The sequence below is a fragment of the Vigna unguiculata genome, chromosome 2, assembly GCF_037176805.1.
Source record: "Vigna unguiculata cultivar grain cowpea cultivar isolate G323 ecotype 2 chromosome 2, ASM3717680v1, whole genome shotgun sequence".
In the NCBI taxonomy this organism is placed as follows: Eukaryota; Viridiplantae; Streptophyta; class Magnoliopsida; order Fabales; family Fabaceae; genus Vigna; species Vigna unguiculata.
In genome coordinates, this window is record NC_140793.1 from 23,574,548 (window position 1) to 23,598,761 (window position 24,214).

Consider the following 24,214-nt stretch of genomic DNA (forward strand, 5'->3'; position numbering starts at 1 on the left):
TCTTTTATTAACCGCTTTTACTAGTCATTTTTTGTTGTATAAAAGGCGTGTACTGGTTTCATTGGTTTTTTTAGTGTGAATGAGATATAAACACATTTTCTTTCATCTCTCTGAAACACTTTATGGTATCTGGAGCTAGTTACAATAACTAGGGGTATGTGAAAAGTTAGAGAGAAAAAATGAGAATTCCTAACGTGTGTGGTCCGATTCTTATGCACAAAACAAGAACGGAGCAGGGTTTTCAAGTTTTGATAAAAAAAAAGTGTGAGCAGCATAGGCGAGTACGATGGTTGGGTTAGGAGTCATGATGCAAGGTTCACTGTCCGTCTTCGATGAAAAGTCGTTCGACAATTGCCGCATTAAAATGCAAGCCATTTTTGGCTTTCAAGACGTTGCAAATGTGGTGCTCGAGGGATTGCCAAAGTTGGGATCAAAGGCTATAGATGAAGAGAAGAGAAACTTCAAGGCGCAGTAGAAAATGGATAGCAAAACACGATTTATCCTTTATCAATGTGTTGGCTGAAGGTATTTCATAGAATCTTGAAGGCTGAAACAGCCAAAGAGATATGGAAAATCTTGATCAAAACCTACGGAGATGGTGATAGGAGCAAGAAAGTAAAGATGCAGACTATGAGATGGAAATTCGAGTGTCTGACCATGGAGGAGAATGAAACTGTGGCAGAGTACTTTGATAAAATTTAAGAACATGTGAGTGCAATGCGTGCTTGTCGTGATCCCTTCACTAATTAGTACGTAGTTGACAAGATGCTGAGATCATTGCCACCAAAATTTGATCACATTGTGGTGACTATTGAGGAAACATGTGACATAGTGTCTATGGAGTTGGAAGAGTTACAACACTCATTGGAGTTGCATGAGCACAGGTTGGTTGAGTGCAAACAGATTCAAGAGCAAGCTCTGTAAGATCGGTCACAATTCCATGGCAAGGGAAAAGGCTTTAAGAAAGGTGGCAAGAAGAAATATGGGCAAAAAGGGACTCGAGAAAAGAAAGGGAAAGAAACCAATGATCAAGAAAACCGTAAAGATCATAAGAATGATGATGAGTCTGACCAAGAGAAGGAATAAAAGTTTGATAATAGTAAGGTGAGGTGTTATAACTGTAAAAAATTTGGCCATTTTGCAAAAGAGTGTTGGAAGGGAGATGGTGCGAAGAACAAGCCAAAGAATCGTGCTCATCTAACTCAAGATGACACTTCATCTTCTGAGGCAGTGATGCTAATGGCTCGAATAAGTTGTGAAGATAATGCTAACATTGCCTAGTACCTAGACTATGGGTGTTCAACCCATATGAAAGGCAAGAAGGAGTGGTTTGTCAAGATGGAGTAGGTAGCTAATGGAAGAATCAAATTTGCTGATAATAGGAGTCTTGTGGCAGAGGGATTAGGCAAAATGGTGTTGCGAGGAAATGATGGCAGAGAAGTGATAATTGAGGAAGTACTATATGTTCCAGGGCTGAAAACTAATATGATAAGTCTCAGACGACTCTTGCAAAAAGGGTTTATGGTGACAACGAAGAATAATTGCCTTAACATCTTTGACCAGAATAAAAATCTGGTTGTGAGTGCAAGTCTGTCAAAAAACAAGACTTTCCGTGTGGTAATTGAAGCAGTCAAGCATTAGTGTTTTTCTACGACAAGGAATGAGTTAGAATGGCTATGGCACCTACGGTTTGGGAATTTAAACTTCAAGACTTATCTAGGCTAAGTTAGTGTACAATGGTTAAAGACTTGCCACATATTAGAGTACCTAAAACTATTTGTAAAGAGTGTGTGGACTGAAAACAAACTAGAAACAACTTCCAAGAAATGCTACCTCAAAAGTCTGCAGCAAAACTAGATATCATACACTCGGATGTATGTGGGCCCATGCAGGTTGATACACTAGGAGGTAGTAGATATTTTTTTTTGTTCATTGATGACTGGACTAGGAAGACATGGATTTACTTACTTAAACGCAAGGGTGAGGTACTAGATGTGTTCAAATAGTTCAAGAATATGGTGGAAAGGCAGTGTGGTCCGATGATGGTGAAGAATACACCTCCAGTGAGTTTAAAAGATACTATGAGGATATAGACATAGTGCAGGAGATCACATCACCTTACACACCAAAGTATAATGGCACAACAGAGAGGAAAAATCGAACAATGCTAAATATGGTGAGATGCATGCTGAAGAGTAAGAGTTTGTCAAAGTATTTGTGGGGAGATGCAACTGTAACAACCACATATATTCTGAACAGAACACCTACGAAGAGGTTAAATGCCATCACACCTGAGGAAGCGTGGTCATATGAGAAACCTAGTGTCAGCCATTTGAAAGTGTTTGTTCAGTTTGTTATAAACATGTTCCAAACCAACAAAGAAGGAAACTTGATGACAAAGGAGTGCCATTGATTCTAGTTGGATATCACGTAACTGATGGATATAAAATATTTGAACAAAAAATAGGTCAAGTAGTGGTGATTAGAAATGTTGTAGTGGATGAGATAGCTAATTGGAATTGGGAAAAAAAGGAGCCAGAAGAACCAAGAATTATGCTGGAAGAGGATAAATTTGAAGATATGAAATTAACATCATATTCAGATGCTGACTGGTGTGGTGATAAATTTGACAGAAGAAGCACAACGAGATACATATTTTTCTTAGGAATAACACCAATATCATGAAGCTCAAGAAGGAATTTGTGGTTTCTCTATCCTCCTGTGAAGCAGAGTATGTAGCTGTCTGTGAAGCATCATGTCAAGTTGTTTGGCTGTGTTCGTTGATGAGGGAGTTGGAGGTTGAGCTAAATGAGAAGGTGAAGCTGCTGGTTGACAATAAATTAGTCATTAATTTGGCTCATCACCCTGTTTCTCATGGGAGGAGCAAACATATTAAGACTAAGTTTCACTATATAAAAGACCAGGTCAACAAGGGAAGCTTGGAGGTGGAATACTACAGTTCTGAAAGACAATTGGCAGACGTGTTCAAAAAGCCTTTGAAGCGTGAATGTTTCAGTCAACTAAGACAACTTATTGGTGTCAGAAGTGTTAGCTAGATGGTGTTTGGCTTAGGGGGGTATGCTAGTGTTGTAAGCCAAAAACAGAAACAGTTGTCCGTCTGTTATGACAGCTTCTTAAAATCTGTTAGTTTCTTTTATTAACCGCTTTTACTAGTCATTTTAAGCTATATAAAAGGCTTGTACGGGTTTCATTGGTTTTTTTAGTGTGAATGAGATATACACATCTTTTCTTGTATCTCTTTGAAACCCTTTAAAAATTTCTTGTAACTAGTTGAGTTGATGGTAAGGAATATGAAAAAGCCATTCGTGTGGGCTTCAGAGCTTGAAGATACATGAGATGTTAAACCTTTTCTTATAATAAATAGGAAGGAGAAGAGAAAATGCAAAATATTTAATATTGATTATTTGTAACTACACAAACTATATATGGGTCTTAAAAGGTTTCAAGTTTCACTTATGATCAAACCTTAGAACAAGAATTTTTTTTCCAACTACTTATGATCAAACATTTTGAGACCAGTGCATCTGGTGAAATTGTCTTGGTGATGTTTCAAATCAGAAGAAGAGAAAACCTCCTCATGTGTCTTATACACATATTCAGGAGCATTTTAGGGAAATTTGTTATATTAGTTATATTACTATTTATTGGAACTTGTAACAATGGTTGAAAAAATAAGTTAGAGTTGAGTTAAAGTGTTACATTGTGTAAAATGGGTTAAATGAAAGTTCATTATAAGAGAGAAGCTTTGCGTTATAATTTATGTGACAATGAATTATGTCCTAGAAGTAGGTTGAAAAAAATTACTTTTGAATGTTCATTCTCCTTTGTTTTTTTTTCTCGTTTACCTTCTACTAATAAATCAACCAATATATAGTAATAAATAATAAGTATGATACCTTATTATATTTATTATTATCAAAAACACTTATTGCAAGGATTGTATCCTTAAAATATTGCATATTAGATCGCCTAGGTTTAAACAATCTCTTTTTATAATGACAAATATTATAAGTTTAAAATTTATTATTTACTATATCAAGACATAAAATATCAAAGTTTGATTATGAATGGTTTATTTAGACACAATTTTATCTAATCTAGATCTTAGATTTTTTTTATCGACAGATGTTAGTTGTTAGTATTTTGTTTGTGGGAGAGTTGAACCTACAATATCTCTCACTCTCTTTCCTAAACCTATCAAACCAACTTTATTTCTCCAAATTGTTAGTAGATCGAATTCACGAGCTTTCCATTCCTTCTCTTCTATCTAACTACTAAAACACCTTATCATTCCTAAATGGTGTCTTTATATAAATGGTGTATCATCCATTGCAACATAGATACAATGTATTGTCTACCTCAATATGTAGACAATGTATTATCTATTGGAGTACGTAGAAGATACATTACTAAAATCAAAAATTTGTTTATTTGTATATTAGTATTCAAATAAAAGTTTTAATAACATATAATAACCTTAACATTCAACACACAACTTTATTAGAGCATAAACTATAACAAAATGGTGAGTAAACAATCACAAGTTTTTGTTAAAGGAAAAACGTAAGATTTCTTTACTAAAAAAATATTAATAAAAAAATTATAATGATGCTACCCTATAATCTATCTTGAAAGATGATAGGCCAGAGAACACATTTTTGACTTCTTTGTCCGTGTAAAGTAAGTGTTAGAACCAATTGAAAATAAACTGTATTAGATAAAGCAATTTTGATTATAACAAATACTATTGTTTATATAACATGTGTATATAACCATGCATAGAATACATGTTGCAGAATCACTTATTAGAAGATACAATGTTGAAAAAAATCTCATACACTAATAAGACGATATAGTGTTGAAAACTAGTCTCATGATAAGATGATATAATGTTGAGAAATCAATCTCATGATCAAACGATACAATGGTTGATCATAGTTTATTGGTTTAGCATAAATATTTGAATAGTGTAATGTTTGCTATTGCAGCTGAAACTCATTACTTTTGACCAAATGATTCAATGTTGAACATATAAGATGATATCACAAAGCATTTCTAAGTCATTATATCTAAGTCTTTGATTAGGCGGAACCTCAAGCTCAAGTCATAATACGACTATACAAGTTCTGATCAGAGCATTTCCAAGTCAACATTTTCATATTTACTAAATTGCTCTTATATATCAGGTCACAACATTTAAATTATTTATTGATAATTTAACGTAAATTATTGAACAAACTTTTAAAATTAGGCTTAATTACTCAGAACATACCTAGTTTGGTTCCAAGATTTCAAAATGGTACCCACTTTTAATTAAGCTTGTCACAATTTAGTACCCAAATTCGTAATTGTGCATTAATGTAATACACTCCATTAAGTCTTCGCAACTGTCGTTAACGACGTGCCACGTGTTAACCTCTGATTTTTAAATTTTTAAATTTTGTTTGAATTTTTTTTTAAAATGTCACCTGTCAAATCCTTGGTGTAACACATGGCATTGTTAGTGACACGTGGCAAGGTACCGCCACGTGGCAAGGTACCTGCCAAGTGCCATTGTCTTGATTTCAACTTAGTCTCCATATATGTCTATTTGTTTTAATTTAGTACCCATATATGTTTATTTGTTTCAATTTAGTACTCGCTCTATTTGTTTCAATTTTGTCCGAATATTTTTTTACAAAATAGAGAAATATTGTGTCTCCCTTAAGACCAAATTTATTATTTATATAAATGTTATATTTATATTTGTTATCAAAAATGACTTATAAAATTAAGTATTGAAATTTATATTAAAGTTAATGGTAAAAGTCATGAATAACAAATTTACCAAAACTTTGTTATTCATGAGTATAACAAATATCAATATAACAAAACATAAATATGTTATTCATGACTTTTACCATTAACTTTAATATAAATTTCAATACTTAATTTTATAAGTCATTTTTAGTAACAAATATCAATATAACATTTATATAAATAATAAATTTTGTCTTAAAAGAGTGATAATATTTCTCTATTTTGAAAAAAAAAATATTTGAACAAAATTCAAACAAATAGAGCAGAGACTAAATTGAAACAAATAAACATATATAAGTACTAAATTGAAACAAATAGACACATGTGGGGACTAAATTGAAATCAAGACAATGACACTTGGCAGGTACCTTGCCATGTGGTGGTACCTTACCACGTGTCACTGACAATGCCATGTGTCACACCAAGGATTTGACACGTGGCATTTTAAAAAAAAATAAAAATTAAAAAGAAAATTAAAAAAATTAAAAACCAGAAGCTGACACGTGACACGTCGTTAACATCATTTGCGAAAACTTAATGGAGTGTACTACATTGATGTACAATTACGAATTTGGGTACTAAATTGAGACAAACTTAAAAGTGGGTACTATTTTGAAATTTTGGAACCAAACTGGGTATGTTCCGAGTAATTAAGCCTTAAAATTAATTATCTCTTAAGTCAAAATGTTCTTAATCCTAAACAATCATATTATCTTTACATATAGAAATATTTTCTATAATTTAATATGTGACTAATATTAATCTTGATTGAAAACAATATTTAACAATGCCACTAATGAGATATTGCATAAGTTTCTGATGAGGAGATAAAATCAAAGTTTCTAAATCAAGGTTCTCGCTGATTCAAGGAAGAAAAGAAAAGTTTGAAAAGTCAAGAAAAACATTTGAAACTTGAAGTGAAGATTTGGAGATTGTTCCTGCAGAAAACAAATAAGATAAGTTAGGCATAAGTGTCACCTTACCCATATAGTCCTCAGTAGGCCTCTTCCCGGTTGGCATATGTTTGCTTGGACCCGGGAGGGGTTACCTGCAGAAGGGACTCCGAAGCTCAAGTCAGCGAAAGCTCTCAAAAAGTCAAATCAGGTGATTAAGGAAGTAATGAATGCGTACCTTTAATTCGTGGGGTCCATGTATATTTATAGATCATTAATTATGTCTGGCCATGTCATGGGCTGGGCCCTTGCTTGGGCCGTAGGTGGGTCTGGGCCTTAGCCCAGGCTCCTAGTTCGATTGTTGGAGATTGGTGACTTGTATTGGAGTGTTCTGTTTTTTTACTAAGTTCTTAGTTGTTTGTATAGAGTTGTCGGCCTGAGCCAGTTACCCTTTAACGACTTAGGCCGCTATAGTTGTTTTCGGCTTGCTAAATCAATGTCGCTTCTTAGTGGTTTTAGTTCGGGTACCTTAGCATATACATGGTGCTTGCTATTGTTCGGCTTAGGCCGACTAGGTGCGGTACAAAGATCATTGTGAAGAAATTATCAAGTCTTTCCCTATAAAGAGCTATACAAAGAAGATACCAATGAATGTTATTGGGGAATCAAAATTTTCAAATTCAATAGAACTCCATAGATTATCTTTTCAATATCTATAAATAGATGACAAGTTGATCAAGAATTAAACAACAATCACAATGAAAAAGTTCAAAGATCAAAGAACAAATCATTGTCAAATTTACTTAGTGAAAAGTCTAGTTTGAGAAAAAAAGGAGAGTGATAAGCTATTGTAATATTCTTCACACCGTGAAATTTATTCTTGTAAATTTTATTTGTACTCTATTTCTTTTAAATTGTTTTTTCATTATTTAATTGAGAGTTCTTGATCTCAAGAGGATATTAAAAAGAATATATGAAGAGATTGCACTCACCTAAAGAATCTCGTGATACTTAGAGATGTTTATGCTATAACATGGAGTGTACTCATTTTATAATAAATTTTATTTGATTGATGAAATCTCTTGAACAAAGTGTTTAAAGAAGAAAAGGAGATAATCCGTGAGTTTTGGTGAATGAATATAAAACTTTCTTTTATACTTATATCTATTGTTATTAAGTATTGAGTTTATTAAGCACAAAAAGAATATAAAATGTATTCAATCTCCCTTTCTAAAATCATATGCACCAACAATAAGATTATTATCAATTGAATTAAAAAAAAGAAGTTAAATGAGTACTTTTCTTAAGATTGTCTTAATATTGGCATCTACTTTAACGATGATCCTATAATATATTTAAATGTGTTGAACTATTATCACTTTCTTATCGAAATCTCAACTGCTAACTATTGAAATCATTTTATTCAAAAATTCTTTCAAGATGAAAAAACTAGTATCATATCCCATTTTAGATTCATTTTAAATTTTATTTATATAATCAAATATTAACTAATATGATTTTTATTTGAAGATTAATTTATAAGTAAATGTTGATTACAAGATTAATTGACTATTCAATCCCAAGTAATATTTGAAGTTCGTACGTTTAATACTTATCTTATTTGAGTTTGGAAACTTCATGAATTTTAAAATTATTTCTATATGAGATTAATTTAGTTTTAAACTAAAAAAATTGCGGTGTATAAAAAATTATCCGTATTAAAATTAATTTAATAATTTTAAAAAGTATTCCAAGGGCAATTTTTTTTTCTTCAAAACTATAGATTTTGCAAACCCGAGGGAAAGTAAGAAAGGAAAAAAGGAAAAAGAAAAACTAAACTCTTCATTATACAAGCCAAACAAGCCCTAACTTTGGGGGAAAGCGCTTTTGAACGTGATTCTTTCATTGCATAGACGATAGATGCAAGGCAAATAATTTATAATTTATAATAGACGAAGGAGAGAGCTGTGTGTTTAGGCGTAGACATGTATCATCCAACCAGAGGTGGCGTTCGTGGCGGTCGAGATCGTAAGTTTTCTCTGTTCTTCTCTTGTCCCGACACGTTCAATTTTTTGTTATTTTCCATCTCTCTCTTTGGGGTATCGAATTGTTTTGGAAATATGTCAAATTGAAATTTCAAGAATTCGTTCTCGAATTCGGTATGGTGAACGGTTTCTACAAATTAGGGTTTTGTCTTTTTTATTTTATTTTTATTTTTATGTTTTCATGAGTAGATTGATCATATTGAACCCTAGAACTCTGGGGTTTACAAAATTCATTCTCAAGAGTAAAATCTATGTTTATAATTTTAACTGCTTATCTATGAATATGAGATTTTATGTTTGTTTGCATTTTACTTTTGATGGCCAGAGTTCACTTGGGACGATGTGAAAGTTGATAAGCACAGGGAGAACTATCTTGGTCACAGTATCAAGGCTCCTGTTGGAAGATGGCAGAAAGGTAAAATTGATTGTTTATTTCAACTCCGCATTCTGTTCATTGGGAATTTTGAATGTTGTTTTTATACTCTAGCATGTAGTAGCATGGAGACAAACCATTAGTTAGTTACATTTGCAGACGCTGGATCATGATGCCTGGGGGATATGGGTGCCCTTGATTTGTAATTCTGATTATTTGGGGATTCATAACATAACATGCTTTTAATTGGTATTTATAGTTTTATGCTTTGGATTGACTAATGGAATATTTAAACTCTGTGCTGAACTAAACCCGAATTGATAAGAGTTCAGTTTATATGTTAATTTTTAGTTGCATAGTATCAGACTTCAGTCCACAGTATTGGGAGAATATCTCATTGTTCTGTTATGTTATTTAAAGGCTATTGTTCTACCTTCTCTCCCTTCTAAGATATACTACAATGTGTGTGCATTCTGTTTAAACATGAAAAGAAAAAGAAGAAGAGGTATTTCTACCAAAACCACCAAAGTTTCCTTATGATATCTTTTTCAATATGGTTATTCAAACAGTTTTTTGTTTATAGTCTTGATTAAATGTTCTAAACTTATGTTTGTCTTATTCCCTGTTTGAGTCAATTAAATTGGTCACTTTTTGGTTTTCAAAATCTACTGAAGTGGCTTCTTTTTTCAATAGAGAACAATTTGTGTTCTATGTAAAACAAATTTGGCCAAATTACACTAACATGAGCTTCTTCTGAGTGCCGGACCTCCTCTTCTTAGTCTATTGTATAGGAATTTATTTACAACTGCTATTTAACTCATTTTGGTATTGGATCTTAGGTTATTTCATAATATTTCTGTTAATGTGTCATAGAAGTATATAAGCGTAGCATATGGCATGTTGGTGTTGCTGACATTTTTTTCATTGTATTTAGAAATGAACTCTTACCTATCCAATGTTACTTTTGAAGATCTATTTGATTTACTTGAATTGACTGATAAGAAGCTGGGAAGTCTGAAGAAAGATAATAGACAGACACGCAAAAGAAAAAACTATTCCTCTGCTTCCTGTTTCTAAGATGCTTAAAAAGGGTCGAGACAAGAGCATTGTAGTTATTTGAACACACGAGTTTTAGCTACTCTATTGCAAGATTCACTTTGTTTGTTAGCTACCATGATTATGGTTTCATCTCTCTGTCCTGAACCTGGTACGGAGGATAACACCTCTTTTCATTGAATTTATTCTATAGATTTCTCTTTGATTAGTGTAGTTCATTGGTCAAATTTTCTAGCAATGCGCAGTTTGTCATTATCTTAGTAAAAGAGCATCATTGAATCTCCTCCTTTGATTCAACAGGGAAAGATCTTTTCTGGTATACCAGGGATAAAAAGTCCCAAAATGCTGAAATGGAAGCTGCAAAAGAAGAGATAAAAAGAATTAAGGAAGAAGAGGAGCAGGCAATGAGGGAAGCACTTGGCTTAGCTCCCAAGCGTGCTAATCGTCCTCAAGGTAATCGTTTAGATAAACACGAGTTTTCGGAACTTGTAAAGCGCGGGTCTACAGCAGAGGACTTAGGGGCAGGTCATGCTGAAGCAGCAAGGGTTCAAGGTCTTGGTTTTTCAAGGTAAAGTGACTTAGAAAGTAAAACATTTTTAAAGCGATAAAGTAGATTTTATTTTCTTTATATTTAATTTAATTTTTGCTATTTTCTGTTTCAGTTGTTTCTGATTTTTTTAGCTCATTGTTTAAAATAAAATATAAAACCGTTTATGTAATTTTACCTAACTGCTAAGTTTTTGAGACAATTGGTCCATGACAAAAATGTTGAGACGACCCTCATTGGCGAGCAATATGGACAAAATATTTCTTCAAAGACTAGGGCAATCCTCATGTTTTTGACCTCTGGGAGTAAATTAGGTCCAAGTTCATTTGTAATATGGTATCTGAGCTTTTCCAATCGTAATGTTGGGGCACTTATAGATTTTTAGTCTTACAAAGTTCATGCACCAAATCTCCTATCCTTTGGTTTGAGGGGTGCGTGAGGTATCACATATTGGCTAGGAATGTAGCCAAATACCCCTTATAAAGACTTGGAATATGAATGGGTTAAGATTTCTAGTGCATGTCATTGAAATGATTGGATTGGGAATGACTTGCTGGGTTTGCTTGTGGTCACATCATATGGACAAAAAGATTATTATACTATATGGTGTATTGTATTTCTCATGGTGACTTTCTGAAGATCGATGTCTCATAGATCATAAGCATCTGAATATTGAATGCCCAATTTAATTTTGATGTCAGAATTTATGTATGTTGAAGCATCAGATGGTCCAAAAAATTGTCTAGTTACTTTGGTTTTATCAGAAAATAAGCTGCCGCCCTTTGTGTAAATTTTTTATGTATCAGAGTTCATATTTGCTGAAGCATCAGATGGTCCAAAAAATAGTATAGTCCTTGTAATTCATGGGCTTTTATCACAAAATGGGTAATCACTCCTTTGTTTATGATTTCGTAGAACAGGATGTGGTCTTACTAGAGCTTTATTTAGCATATGTCAAAAAGTGATAACCCAATGGTATTTGGAAGAACTGACATGCAACATGGTGAATTTGTCTTTAGGATCTTTCTGTTTCTTCTTTTTGTACTTGTGTAGTTTTTCACATTCGTTTTTGAAAACTTATCTTTTAAAATATAACAGATTTAGTCTCTTGAAGATATACTTCACACCGAGTTTGTTTACCTTCTAAACGAAACTATTATGCCACCAATCGTATATTCTCAAGGAATTCCCTTCCAATATTCTGTTACTTACATTTCCTATGGTCTGTAGGGAACCACGCCCTTGGGAAGAACCTGGTTCTTCAAAGCCTTCAATGGATGATGCACCAGCTGAGGTGGAAAATGTATCTATTCCAAATCAACCAGCAACGAAGACGGAAGATGGTTCAGAAGATGAAAGTAGAAGAAAGAGAAGACGAGAGGAGAGGAAGCAGGAGAAACATGAAAAGCGTGAGAAGAAGCATTCTCGGGAGGATAGGAAGCAAGAGAAACGTGAGAAACATGAGAAGCGACATTCTCGTGATTCTGATGACAGGAAGAGGCACAAGAAAGACAAGGAGAGGAGGAGACATGATTCAGATTGATTTTCTTATGGGTGTGTGTGTTGTCATCATCTATGTGAATTAGCATGTTTATTTCTAGTTCCATGACTCAATATGGATGGTGTATCTTGGTTATTGACAGTTCTAAAGGCCTGTATGTTGGCACTAAAAATCAGGCATTCGTTAAATTTGGAATTTGTGATGAATGGAAATGAAGCCAATCACTTGTGTTTGTATAATATCACGAGTTCTAGCATAGCCAAGAATAATGTTTCTATCATCATCTCTCTAGAGATGCAAGTATGCTCTAATCTTGGGAGAGAGAAATCTCTTTGTTTTCTTTACTCATTTTGTACTCTTCTGATTTAGCTTTCAAGAAACGTTATGTTCTCTTATGTGAAAGCACAGGTTTTGCTCCCTTTGGAACCCTTATTTGAACACCTCTTTGTTGCCTTTCAGGGTCTTGGGAGATAGTCCTATGAAGTCCACGTTTGGATGCTATATCTCCACAGAAAATGACAGACAAATAATTATTACAAAACTTGTTTCTTCAATCACTTGCTTGCTCAAATTGAATAGGCACAGGAAAGAGTGAAAGTAATATTTCCTTTTTAACCTCGTTTTATCCATGTTTTGAAGACTCATGGGGAAATGCAATCCAACCATGAATTGAAACTCACTTAATTGAATTAGACATGTTTCAAATATCATTTTGTCTACATAATTTTTATTTTTATTTTATCTTTTATAATATAATTATTAATTAATTTTAAAAATATATAATTATTAATTGTTATTTTAGAAATAACTGTCACATGTTTCTATTTTTTTTTCTTTTTTCTTTTGTATTTTTTATAATTTTCATTGTTTTTCTCTCATGACATTGTTTATAGTGTTTCTCCCTTCAGAACTTTTTATTTTGTTTATAGCTTTTACTACTAATATTCAGTCGAAAAGTTCATTTAATACCTTCCAAAAACCTAATCTAAAATGTAACCAAAAAAATAAGAGATATCGTGATTTTTTTTCTTAATTATAGAAGTTTCGCAACCAAAGCATATCTGTCCCAACAAATTGTGGCCAGATTATCCTAAACCCTGAAATAAAGTAGCTTTACGGTATCCTCTATCATGTTGAGAAATCTTGTCCTTGAAGTAAAATTAAACAAATCAAGTTCTTTTGTTAAGTTAACGAAATTCGAAAAATTAGTTGTTTTTTTTTTCTTAAATCAATAAACCAATCATCTCATTTTTTTTTCCTTTTTTGTCAATTTTATATTTCGTAACTAAAGTGTTTAAGAATTTTTAAATGTATCACGACTTCGTGTAAGATCCTATCCTGAATATGCACCAAATACCGTAATAAATCAAAGGTAAAAGATCTTTAAATTTGAAAAATCAATACTTTATTCGACATTCATGAGGAAACTTTTAAAATATTCACAATTTCTCCAATTCCTAGTAAATATTTTTTTTTATAAATCAGTTCTTGCATTCTATGCTGAATTTTCTATGATACTATGTTTCATATACAATTCAAAATACATTGTTTCTTTGAATTGTGGCTGTAATCATGCAGTAAAAAGTGGGGTTTCCCTACTCATCCTTGTCCTTTTCCTCATCGTAGTAACTGAAAGGATAAGGAACAGATTTGAAGGCACGGTAGTTTCCAACATTGTTCAAGTGTTCGTTCTCCAACCTGAGTCATTACAATGTGTCATGCAATCTAATAAAGCCAATGCCATGAAGATTTCTATGTCAAGAAAGTTACCTGAAGAAGTTCCAAATGCCACGCCGAATAATCTCAAGGCAGGAAGTAACTGTAATTATTGCCACTTTACGAAGGGGACTCCAATCCATTTCAAACACCAATTGCATCCATGAAATTCTAAGAGCTATGTCCACAACCTGTGAGTAAATTTACAAGAGATTGAATTAGCAATGTAATATACAAGAACCATATGCAGAAGAACACACACCCTTTTGGTCAATTTTACAGTTACCATGGCTATGAAGTAGATACTTCTGTGGGGAAGTATTAGTTTATCTCTCAAATAGGGGTTGTTTGAAAGCCTTTGCAGGAGCCCCCAGTCCTTAACAATGTCCCAATATGTGTTCTGAAGAACTGCCAGTGCTGAAAATACCAGTGCCAACACTTTCCAACTGTTTCCCTTCTTTAGTTCAAAGGCTGTCCGAAAGACCATTGCAGTAATTGTTGAGAGATAATTTAAACTGTTGAATGCACGGTTGATGTCTCCCTCTTCGTAGAATTGACGCATGCACTGCACAAACAAACATGATGTAACATGATTTTTGCTGTAGTATAACTGAGATATCAAAATTCAATGATGTCTAATATGAACTTATTTAGAAACATCGAATAATGTTTAACATGAGCTTATTTGGAAACGTTTGTCTATGAACTTATTTGGAAACGTTCAGTGATGTTTAACATGAGTTTATTTGAAAGTGTTTAGTGATGTCTAACTTAAAACTTATTTGGAAACGTAAAGTTGCTTTTTTTCTTTTTGTATTTTTAACAATTCTCTAGGTGGTGTCTTCAATGATGATACTTTGAAGTGCATAACACTTCACCTTATAATTTCAAAGGAGAAGATACTTCGTATATTTGTCACAACAAAAACAATCACAGATATTAGAATGCATATGGAAAGAAAAGATTGTGTATATGGACCTGTGCTAGGCGAAACCAATAAGGAATGATGCCAACGATGAAATACTGTATGTTATAGATACCACGAGTGTGACATTTCTTTTGCCTCCTTGAGTGTTCTCCAAGCCCATAATAGCATATGTAAAGCTCCACACTCTTGAATGCTTGGAACTGAAGTCAAAATTAGAACATGGAATGATATATCAGAAACATTCCAATGTCTGTGGAATATGAATCTATGGGACCAAAATACCTGGCTAGTAAGCTGATCAGCCAAGAAGAAATCTGCAAGACGAACCTGCAAACATAACTCAGTTTTGTGTTATAAATAAACTTTTCCATTAAGTAAAATTAGTTTATGGATAAGATAATTTACAGAAACCATATCAGATTTTTAAAATGTATATAAGTTAGCTTTAGTTTCTGGAACAACTCTTCACTTTTTTCATCTTATTTAACTCTATGGAATTCTTCCTGTTTCCATCATTACCGTGAAAAAAGGAGCACATATACAGCGAAATAAGCATCGGATAAAGAAGAAACGACTTGAGCGGTATAAGATGTTCAGAGGGCAAAAGGTAATCAAAAGAACAAGCTGCACAAGAAACCAAAAGTTTAATAAATTGAATTACTGAGAGAAAATTTTGGTGAGGATGAATGAACAAGGCAAGAAGTACTTTTGAAACTATATTTGAAATGGTCAAGTAGTTGGTTGAATCTTACAACAACTAAGATTAGAGGAACAAGTTCAGTGAGTGTCTTATACTGTTGACTCCTTGAGTTCATCTCAATCTGCAAATTTATGAGGAAACATAATAGTGCTACCACTGCAAGACCAGAGGTCAGAAGGAAAATTTGTCTGTAGTCCAATTCAGTTCCAGCCCTGAAGCCAAATAAGAATGGATAATTGACCCGATAACGCTTCCAATAATATGTGTTTGCAGCATACACAAGCATATGTAGAGTGATATATCCAAAAAGACTGCAAAAAATACTCTCATCTTAAGAAATAATATGGAATGAACAGATCAAACAATCATGAATATTATGTAGACAGAAAAGAACAAAAGTATTTGTTATAGATATGCAAAATGGTTCATTAAAATGCATTCACCTGTACAGTGGGAAAATGTTTTCCATGTAAAATGTTCCCTTTTTCTTCTTTATGAATTGCTGAGATGTTATTCTTAATATAGTAGCAACCAATAGAGCAAGAAAGCAACCACAAAAGAATCCTACAAGTAACAATGCAAGGTACTCGTTATCATAATACTCAACACATAGCTTAGAGAAATACTTCAATTCAATCATTTACATAAAACTAAGCAACAGAGATTCTATTATTTAGTATTTACCTGTAAAAAATGTAATGCTTTGCTTTTCTGTTTTTGCTTTTTGCCTTAATAACTTCCTCCCCTTTTTGTGATTTGAGTGTGTGAAGTTTCTGATGAAGGTAGACTCTACTTTCTCCAATAGAAAATTAACCTAAAATCAGATGAAAAAAATAGGATTTGTAAGACGATTGGGATATCTTGATTGATGTTGTGATTATAACAAACATATGGTTCAAACCAACCTCATCAGAACTTCCTAGATAGGAATTATCCACTACTGTCATGTAGGCTGTAGATGCTGCCCTTGATGTACGCTTTTACAAGTAAACATATTTTAAGAAAATAAAATGAAGTTAAACAAAACTGTCAGAATTGTGCTTCTGATCAGAAAAAATGCATTTCAAAATGCCTTCAGTCTAATTTAAATTTGTGAAGAATGTAACCAAGAAAACTGAAGTATGCTTCTAACCTTTTCATAGGTCTTCATGATCTTGGAAAATGCTGACAGGTTCATAAAACTGTTGCATTCATTTATATAAATACCAAAGAACATTAGAAAACTTCATTTTGAAAATGCAAGACCATTTGGTTTTACTAGAATTTATAAGGTTCCATAGTTTGTTTATTTTACCTGTAATCTTTGAGATGGAGGAGTTTCTGATAGAACTCAACAAACACAAGTCTTAGTTGCTTTTCAATTTTTTTCAGCTCCTCTTTGCTGATGCTCAATTCATTATCATTATCACTGGAATCAGTAAACGCTTTTTTAATTGTTGATTTTGGAGATTGAAGAGAATCATCAACCTTTACATGCTCAAGGATTTCCAAGGGATCTCTTCTTTTGTAATTATTGTGTGCTTCTACTTGCTCCTCATGATGATGAATATTTCTATTGGTTTGTCGAACAGGATCAACTTTAGGGCCTGTCATAGAATCCTTTTGCTGATGATTTTGATCTGCAGCCTCTTTAGGTGAGGAGACAATCTGCTTCAACTCTACAAATTAAGGTCAAACTCAGTCTTCTAGACACTAAATGGAATCTAAAAATTAATTTTACTGATAACAGTATCACCACTATGAGTCTCAAGGAGTTCTTCTGAATGAAACATCCTAGACATTCTCACCTGCATGGTGACATAGAAATCATATAATGAATGCATATGTTTTAGACCATATGTGGTCTCAAATCTTTCAAATACTAATTTTTCTTTCCTTTTAACTTTGTCCCAATTCTCACAACACAGGAAAACATAAGGTTAAATATAGGAAAACATAGGGTTCAATATGTTTATGGAATTTATTCCTATAAATTATATTTAATCTAAAATATAGTGGATGTACACATATCAGATTTTGCCTCAAGAAGCTTACAAGTCCAGCCAATAGTATAATTATTTACCAAACAGACTATGAAACTAGTGCTTGAATTTTCAATTTACCTGCATCAGGACTTTTCACCTTTACTCTTAGTGCAACCAAAGCCTCCACCTGTTTACTCAAAAGGTTGGATTCATGGTTGGCTGCTTCCACCTGATCCTTGTAAAATCCATTGACCTTGTTGAGCTCTTCATCAAGCTTCTGAAAGAGTCTTGCCTCAGCTTCTCCTCCTTCTTCATGGAGCTTGTGAAAGTCTGTCTTATATAACTCTTTGGAACCTTCTTCTTCTTCTAATGTCTTAACTTCTATAACCTCTTCTTCAATATTCCCCTCTCTCTGGTGATTGCTACCCTGCAAGTGAATTCCACTGAATGCTCTTTCAAGTTTCAGTCTGTGCTGCAATGACCTGTTGTGTTTACTTTGTTTGCTACTTTTCATCTCTTTCAGTATTCTTTTCAGGCCTTCATAGTCCATGTACTCTTTCTCCCACTCAGGCACCATTTGTTGCTTAAAGTCTTTCGTAAATGTCATCTTTCCTCTGTAAGAAACGTTGAAAAATGTTATAACAAAGAAAAGATCATACAAGAAAGTTCAACATGTAACATATACAAGGAAAACAACATCTTAGGAAACACTGAAACAAGAGTCAACACAATTTGCAGCCTAGATTTTCCTGATATGTAGCATCAACAAGTCAATTCCAACAATTCATTCCTATGATGAGAAATAGAAATGCAAAATTATTTAATCATTAGAACTTGGAGTTTGATTATTACCCTAAATCTGGACTTAAATGATATTCAATCGTATGACATCTCTTCTTAAGAAGGAAGATTGATGATTGGTATGAGTTCCAAAATTCAGTGTTTCAAGAATGATTTTGATGAAGTTAATATAAGACTATTACTTAATAATAATAATAATGATAATTAGATTATAAAATTTATCCTTCTAATATATCAATCATCATTGAATTATCCTATCTATTACTAATAATTAGTAATAATGATAAAAGACAAGAGACTAGCATTTCACAGTCCAAACACAGTGTCCTTAAGGCTTCAGAATTTTTAGTTTGAACTTTGAAGATGGATTCATGTAGTAGCAAATGCAAGGGATTTACAATCTAGTAAAGATAAGAACAAAAAGTAACACATGAAAACCAAGAACTTCGTAATTAGATGCAACATGTTCGTACACTAAATTTACAACAAAGGGGAACTGAGAAGTATACACAGGCTAGCTACAACAAGACTATAACAAAGCCAACTTAAATGATTAAGCACTTTATCTCATACAGAAACTCTGTCTATTTATATATTTATATGAATGTGTAAACAAAGAATATTCGACACTTTTTAGGAGAACGTAATTTGAAGTAATGTCGATGATGTGTAGGCAAAAGGAATGCTCGTAGACAGTGTTGCATGTCTTCTTTGCTATTAAACTTACACGTGGTCCAAAGTGAATATCATATGCAGCTTACTTAATAGTTACTTAATTGTTTTAGTGTTTCATCATAGTGACATGTTGCAAAGGTAATTTATACTTTTGAACATATTAAATTCTATTATAAATAAATAAAAAGTTTTTAGCCTCTAAATATATTTAAAATTAAAATTTATTATTTAAAATTTTAATAAATTTTAGTTTAAAACTTTATAATTAATAAATATAAACTTTTTAATTTAAGAGTGTTTTGTTAATAATTTAAAATTTCATTTGATACGAATTAAAAAAGTATATTTATTTTACTTTTAAAGTTTAAGAATTAAATTGTATAAAAATTTAAGATATATAACTATTTCCGGTGTAACGATCAAGCACGTTGACACTCAAATTATCTTCTTTTTCCCTCTATGCTTTTTCCCAAGTTACCTGCTGTGTCTGCAATCTTCCTTCTTCCTTGATCGGTCGAACGGGCGATCGGTGTACCTTTCTAGAAGGTTCCGATGTTTAAGTCAGTTTTAAGGTCGATCGGTTGATAATTATAACTGTTGCAATAAATGCGAATTAAAGATCTTCACCAACCTACCTTTGGCCTCTATTTATAGTTTCCGGTGTGGGCATGTAATTAGGGCTCCTTATTCACGGTCCAATAATCCCTTAATTATGATTACTGACTTGTTTTATTTTAATTAATCTGATTGATTGATCCAGGTTTTCCTCTTGGTCGACCAACCAATGGTCGCATGGCCTGACGGGTTATCTTTTATGGGTGAGTAGCTTTAAATGATTAAGTGTGTTTAACTCGTTTGACCGATGGACCGATCGCCTCCAACTCTGCTACAAGGTCTATCCGTAGCTAGCAGCCTGTTGCCGCTTGAGTTTGGTCCGTTAGGTCGATGTACCGATGAGCCGTACAATACACAAGAAGGTTTCTGGAAAAGGACCACTGTGTCGAGGGGCCGGTGGGCCACACAGTACAATAACAATTTTTATTTGTGTTAAATTATAAAAATTAATTATATTTAATCTATAAATAAATAAATTTAAAAGTATTGTTTTATTGTTTCAAAAATATTATAATTATAAAAAAACATAAAAGGACTTTGAGTGGTAGAAAATATATTTTATGTTTATCTGTGTATTAATGTAATGTAGTTAGAAGAGCGAGGATACTTAAAATGTTACATATGTTGTGTAATCATTACAAGATATTGACGTAATTACAAGATATCGACGTAATTGAAGTGTATAAAGTGTATAAAGTTTTAATGTAATGAAATAAAATACTGTTTTTTAACAAATTTAGAACTATAAAAATAATACTTTTTAATATCTTTTTCATAAATTACATTATTCAAATTTTGAACTTTTATCATGAATTTAATGTTTAGATCTGTACAAGTGTTCCCAAAAAAAAAACAGTGTCACAGACATATTACATACAGATTTGTCTAAAGGTATTTATATTTATATATAGATTTAATGCTTAAATTATTTTTTTAGTCTTGTATTTATTAAATAGTGTCAAATTAATCCTTGTTTTTGTAAAAATATTTAATTTGGCGTTAATTTAATCAAACGATGTTAAAGTCAATGTTACGTGTCAATTTCTAATTTTTTTGAATTTTTTTAAATTTTTAATAAAAATGTCAATTTTGGTAAGAATATCATCATAAGATTTATACAAAATTAAATTGAGTGTCAATTCAAGGAGAAACAATATTACTTCATTTTCTACAAAAAATTGGACTAAATTAAAACTAAAAACAAATATAGGGACCAAATTGAATCATTTTGAGATGTGACACAAATGTGAGGTAACACATGTAAAAAATAAAAAAAATAAAAAAAAGTTAAAAAAAATAAAAAAAATATTTTAAAAAAAAACTAGAAATTGACACGTTTCGTTAACTTTAACCTCGTCTGGTTAAAATTAACGGCAAGAACTAAATTGAATCATTTTTAAAAAAATGAGGACCAAATTGAAAAAAGAAAAACTTGAGAACCAAAATGACACTTTGTTGTTGGTTATGCACACAAATTAAGCCCACAATGGCACTTGGTAGATGTATATGGTAAGAGCACAACAGTTACCTATAACATGGATTCAGATAACCCAAGGATCACTGAAGGTTGGTTTAATATGAGAAATTTGTATCAAATTCAAAGTGATTCTCACATCCAGTTTCAGTATTTGGGAAATTCTTTATTTCACCTAATAGTGTTTAAAGGTGGATGTACAACAAGTTTGACAACATTTATGCACCGTATTACTCATCAAAATACAATATCTATATTTTCAGTGAAATTAACAAAGTATCAAAACAAAGTAAGTCACTTGTTATATTCCTTCTTATTTATTCTTATGCTTATTACTATAATTAAATTGAAATACTTATACTAACAAAAAACGTTTGAATCATGTAGGATTTGCCATCAAAGTTTGCCAATTTCACTCGGGAGGTGAAGGTTGAAGACGTCTTTCTTATAGAGCCTAAAACTATAGTGAATTGCAAAATACTAATATTGAACAAACAACGAAGTTCAACAAAGATAGGTCAAGGTTGGAGGCTATTTTGTTCTGAAAATGAACTAAAAGAATGAGATATTGTTGTCTTTCAAGCAAACAATAATGATTTCATCGAATCAGATGTTGAAGTCTTCGTTAATGATTGTTGTTGTGATTAGATTAAGCATAATTTTGTAATATTCATCAATTATGGTCATTGAACTTTGTTATATGACAATATAGTTGTTTATAATAAATTGTTAAACTTTTTTTAATAATTTTATAATTTATAATCATTATTAAAAATAATAAAAAAACTAGTTACTTAACAAATAAAAGGATTAAAAGAATAATTTAACCAATTTATTTTATAATTTCTCCGCAACCTCTTATCTAATAAAATATAGTTTTCATTACTTAAAATAAAAATACTCTAGTGTACTTCTTTCTTAATATGCACAATCTTATTTACGTATTGTTACTACTATTATTTCAACAATTTAAAATATCTGTATATTGAATTTTGATTATTTGCGCTGTCCGAGATGGGTCAAACCAAACTCTCCACAAAAATACGTCGTATTTGCACTGCAAAAGCCGTCATCAGCAAGAGGCGCATCGTGGCAGTTAGTAGAAACAGCGAGAACGGAGGACAATAGCAAGAAGCTAAACGATGTCGTTAATGCGCGGAGATTTGCTTTCTCAAACAAGGAAGCTCGTGAAGGGTTTGGCCAAGGCACAACCCGTATGGCTGAAAGCCATGGAACAGTTTGTCTTCTAATTCAGATTCATCATTCTCTTCCATCTTTTCCTTTGCATTTTCATTTTCCCTTTTTCATTTCAGAATCCCCTTCTGGGTTTTTCTCATCCACCCCTCTTTTTCTCCAAAATCCTACCTTTTTACTTTCCAAATCTTATTAATGTTTTTCTTTTTCCTTAATTATAATGCTCGGAATGCTCAATTCTTCACTGTCGCTCTGCACTGTACTGTTGATCATTTTTGGGATTCAATGAATTTTTCTTTCCAAGCTTTATTTGAGCATGTCGATTATCCTTTGATGGCTTTTTATTTTTACCAAAGGTTTGAAATTTTTGTAATGTTTTGCTTTTGACTGTGTTACCAGGGCGCCACCTGCAACATTTCCTCGAGTTGCAGAAAAAATTCCGACCATCACTCTTCCTGAGGATGCTTACGTGAAGAAGTTCTATAAAAAGTATCCGGAATCCAAAAGCCATGACCCCATTAGGTATTGTCCTTTTTCCTTGTCTCTAGTTTCTGTTCCATTTGTTATGTTCGAGCCTATTCTTGTTTCTGTATTGCTGTAGATTAATTTTTTTTTTCAATGTTGCCTCCATTTGCATCAAGAAAACTTTAATTAGGCTCTAACCCATGTCTACCTTTTGATGGAGGTAAAGCAGCTGAAGCATCAAATGAATTAATAACTGATTCAGATACATGATTAATGTTTGGACAGGTTTCATGCTTTTGACCCTCCTCCATCTCGTATCTTTGCCTTGAGGGTTCTTGAATTGAAAGAGCATGGTGTTAGTGAGGAGCGAGCAATGGCTATAGCTGATGTATGTAACCCAGTTTGGTTCCTGAACAAGTTGTCTCTACAATTTGTTCCTCTGACAATGAGTTGATTGTTTTTCTTTGATTCTATCTTTGTAGATGGAATATCTGACAGAGAAGAAGGCGAAGAAGAAAGCATATAGCCGTTTGAAGGAAATTGCACGTATTCAAGGAAAGAGACCTCCTCCAAACCCATATCCTAGTGCTATCAAGGAGATACAAGCTGAGGAGAGGAAATATGTTCGTGATCGTTTCTTCAATCCCAAGATGCTCGAAATTGTGAAGCAACAGAAAGCCGAGGCAATGGAGAGATTCAATGCGCGTGCTGGTGGTGATTGGTGACTTTTATGGGGGAAACTTACACTACATTCAATCTTTGCCTCTCACAATAATGTGTATCATTCAATCACTGAAAGCTGCCTATTTCTTCCCTCATATGAGGTGAATATTTACTTGTTGTAATAGATAAATTGCAATAGAGCATTACAAAACTTCATGTGAAGGTCATTTCTTCCAGGCTACTCAAGTTTTGTTAGAGCAGCAAATACTTGCCTTGTGTTGAGCTCTCTCTTTTGTTGAATTTGAACCGTAACTAGTTTTTCTTGGAGTGCCTTAGCACTTGTCATTACTCGAATGTGCTTCCTTGATAAACATGCTTTGATTACTTGCTACACAGGGTTGAAAGTATCTGCAGCGCCAATTATTGATAAAAAAATGTGCTAGTACTATTTGAGTTTGACTAACCTTAAATCATCACCTTTGAATTTGTCATGTAATCTGGTATAATTTGTTTCCTCCCTATTCACCGATTTCATCAAGATCGAGTTTCCAGTGCGAACGGTTGCATTGTTGGTTGAAGATTTGGAATGTTATCTCGGTGCAGCTAAGTGGTAATAACTTTGTCGGTCTTGCTCTAAAATATTTGGAAGAATGGCTTCCTGAGAGAACTTCCAATGGCTGAATCATCGAAAGTTTTTTATGATTTTTTTTGGGTTAAAATTGTTGTAAAGAGAAATGATGAATTGGGGTTCACCAGAAAAAGATCGCAAGGAGAAAATATCAAA

The 24,214-nt window shown here is 32.7% G+C and overlaps 3 protein-coding genes across 8 annotated transcripts; 2 read left to right on the forward strand and 1 right to left on the reverse strand.

Annotated features, from left to right (window-relative positions):
- Positions 1-8,548: 8,548 nt before the first annotated feature.
- Positions 8,549-12,579, forward strand: LOC114174322 (leukocyte immunoglobulin-like receptor family A protein). The gene is made up of 4 exons (XM_028059154.2): positions 8,549-8,741; positions 9,084-9,173; positions 10,488-10,755; positions 11,965-12,579. Exons 1-4 carry the CDS (start codon positions 8,699-8,701, stop codon positions 12,275-12,277), a joined length of 714 nt encoding a protein of 237 aa, XP_027914955.2. The 5' UTR covers positions 8,549-8,698; the 3' UTR covers positions 12,278-12,579.
- Positions 12,580-13,689: 1,110 nt separating this feature from the next.
- LOC114173269 (phosphate transporter PHO1 homolog 10-like) lies at positions 13,690-18,988 on the reverse strand. Of its 6 annotated transcripts, none has more exons than XM_028057545.2 (14): positions 18,854-18,988; positions 17,682-18,157; positions 16,874-17,237; positions 16,712-16,760; positions 16,485-16,556; positions 16,264-16,393; positions 16,023-16,143; positions 15,632-15,890; positions 15,399-15,503; positions 15,162-15,206; positions 14,930-15,079; positions 14,238-14,516; positions 14,006-14,142; positions 13,690-13,933 (listed from the first exon to the last, which is right to left on the reverse strand). In XM_028057545.2, exons 2-14 carry the CDS (start codon positions 18,148-18,150, stop codon positions 13,831-13,833), a joined length of 2,283 nt encoding a protein of 760 aa, XP_027913346.2. In that variant the 5' UTR covers positions 18,151-18,157; positions 18,854-18,988; the 3' UTR covers positions 13,690-13,830. The 6 variants fall into 6 exon arrangements, with proteins under 6 accessions (XP_027913346.2, XP_027913347.2, XP_027913345.2 ...); XM_028057546.2 differs by having other exon boundaries at positions 15,632-15,791; positions 18,818-18,924; XM_028057544.2 differs by having other exon boundaries at positions 18,818-18,924.
- A 3,110-nt stretch (positions 18,989-22,098) lies between these two features.
- On the forward strand, positions 22,099-23,778 carry LOC114172233 (uncharacterized). Its single transcript, XM_028056837.2, has 4 exons — positions 22,099-22,345; positions 22,702-22,824; positions 23,053-23,155; positions 23,250-23,778. The coding sequence occupies exons 1-4, from the start codon at positions 22,251-22,253 to the stop codon at positions 23,490-23,492; spliced, it is 564 nt and encodes a 187-aa protein (XP_027912638.1). The 5' UTR covers positions 22,099-22,250; the 3' UTR covers positions 23,493-23,778.
- The last annotated feature ends 436 nt before the right edge of the window (positions 23,779-24,214 follow it).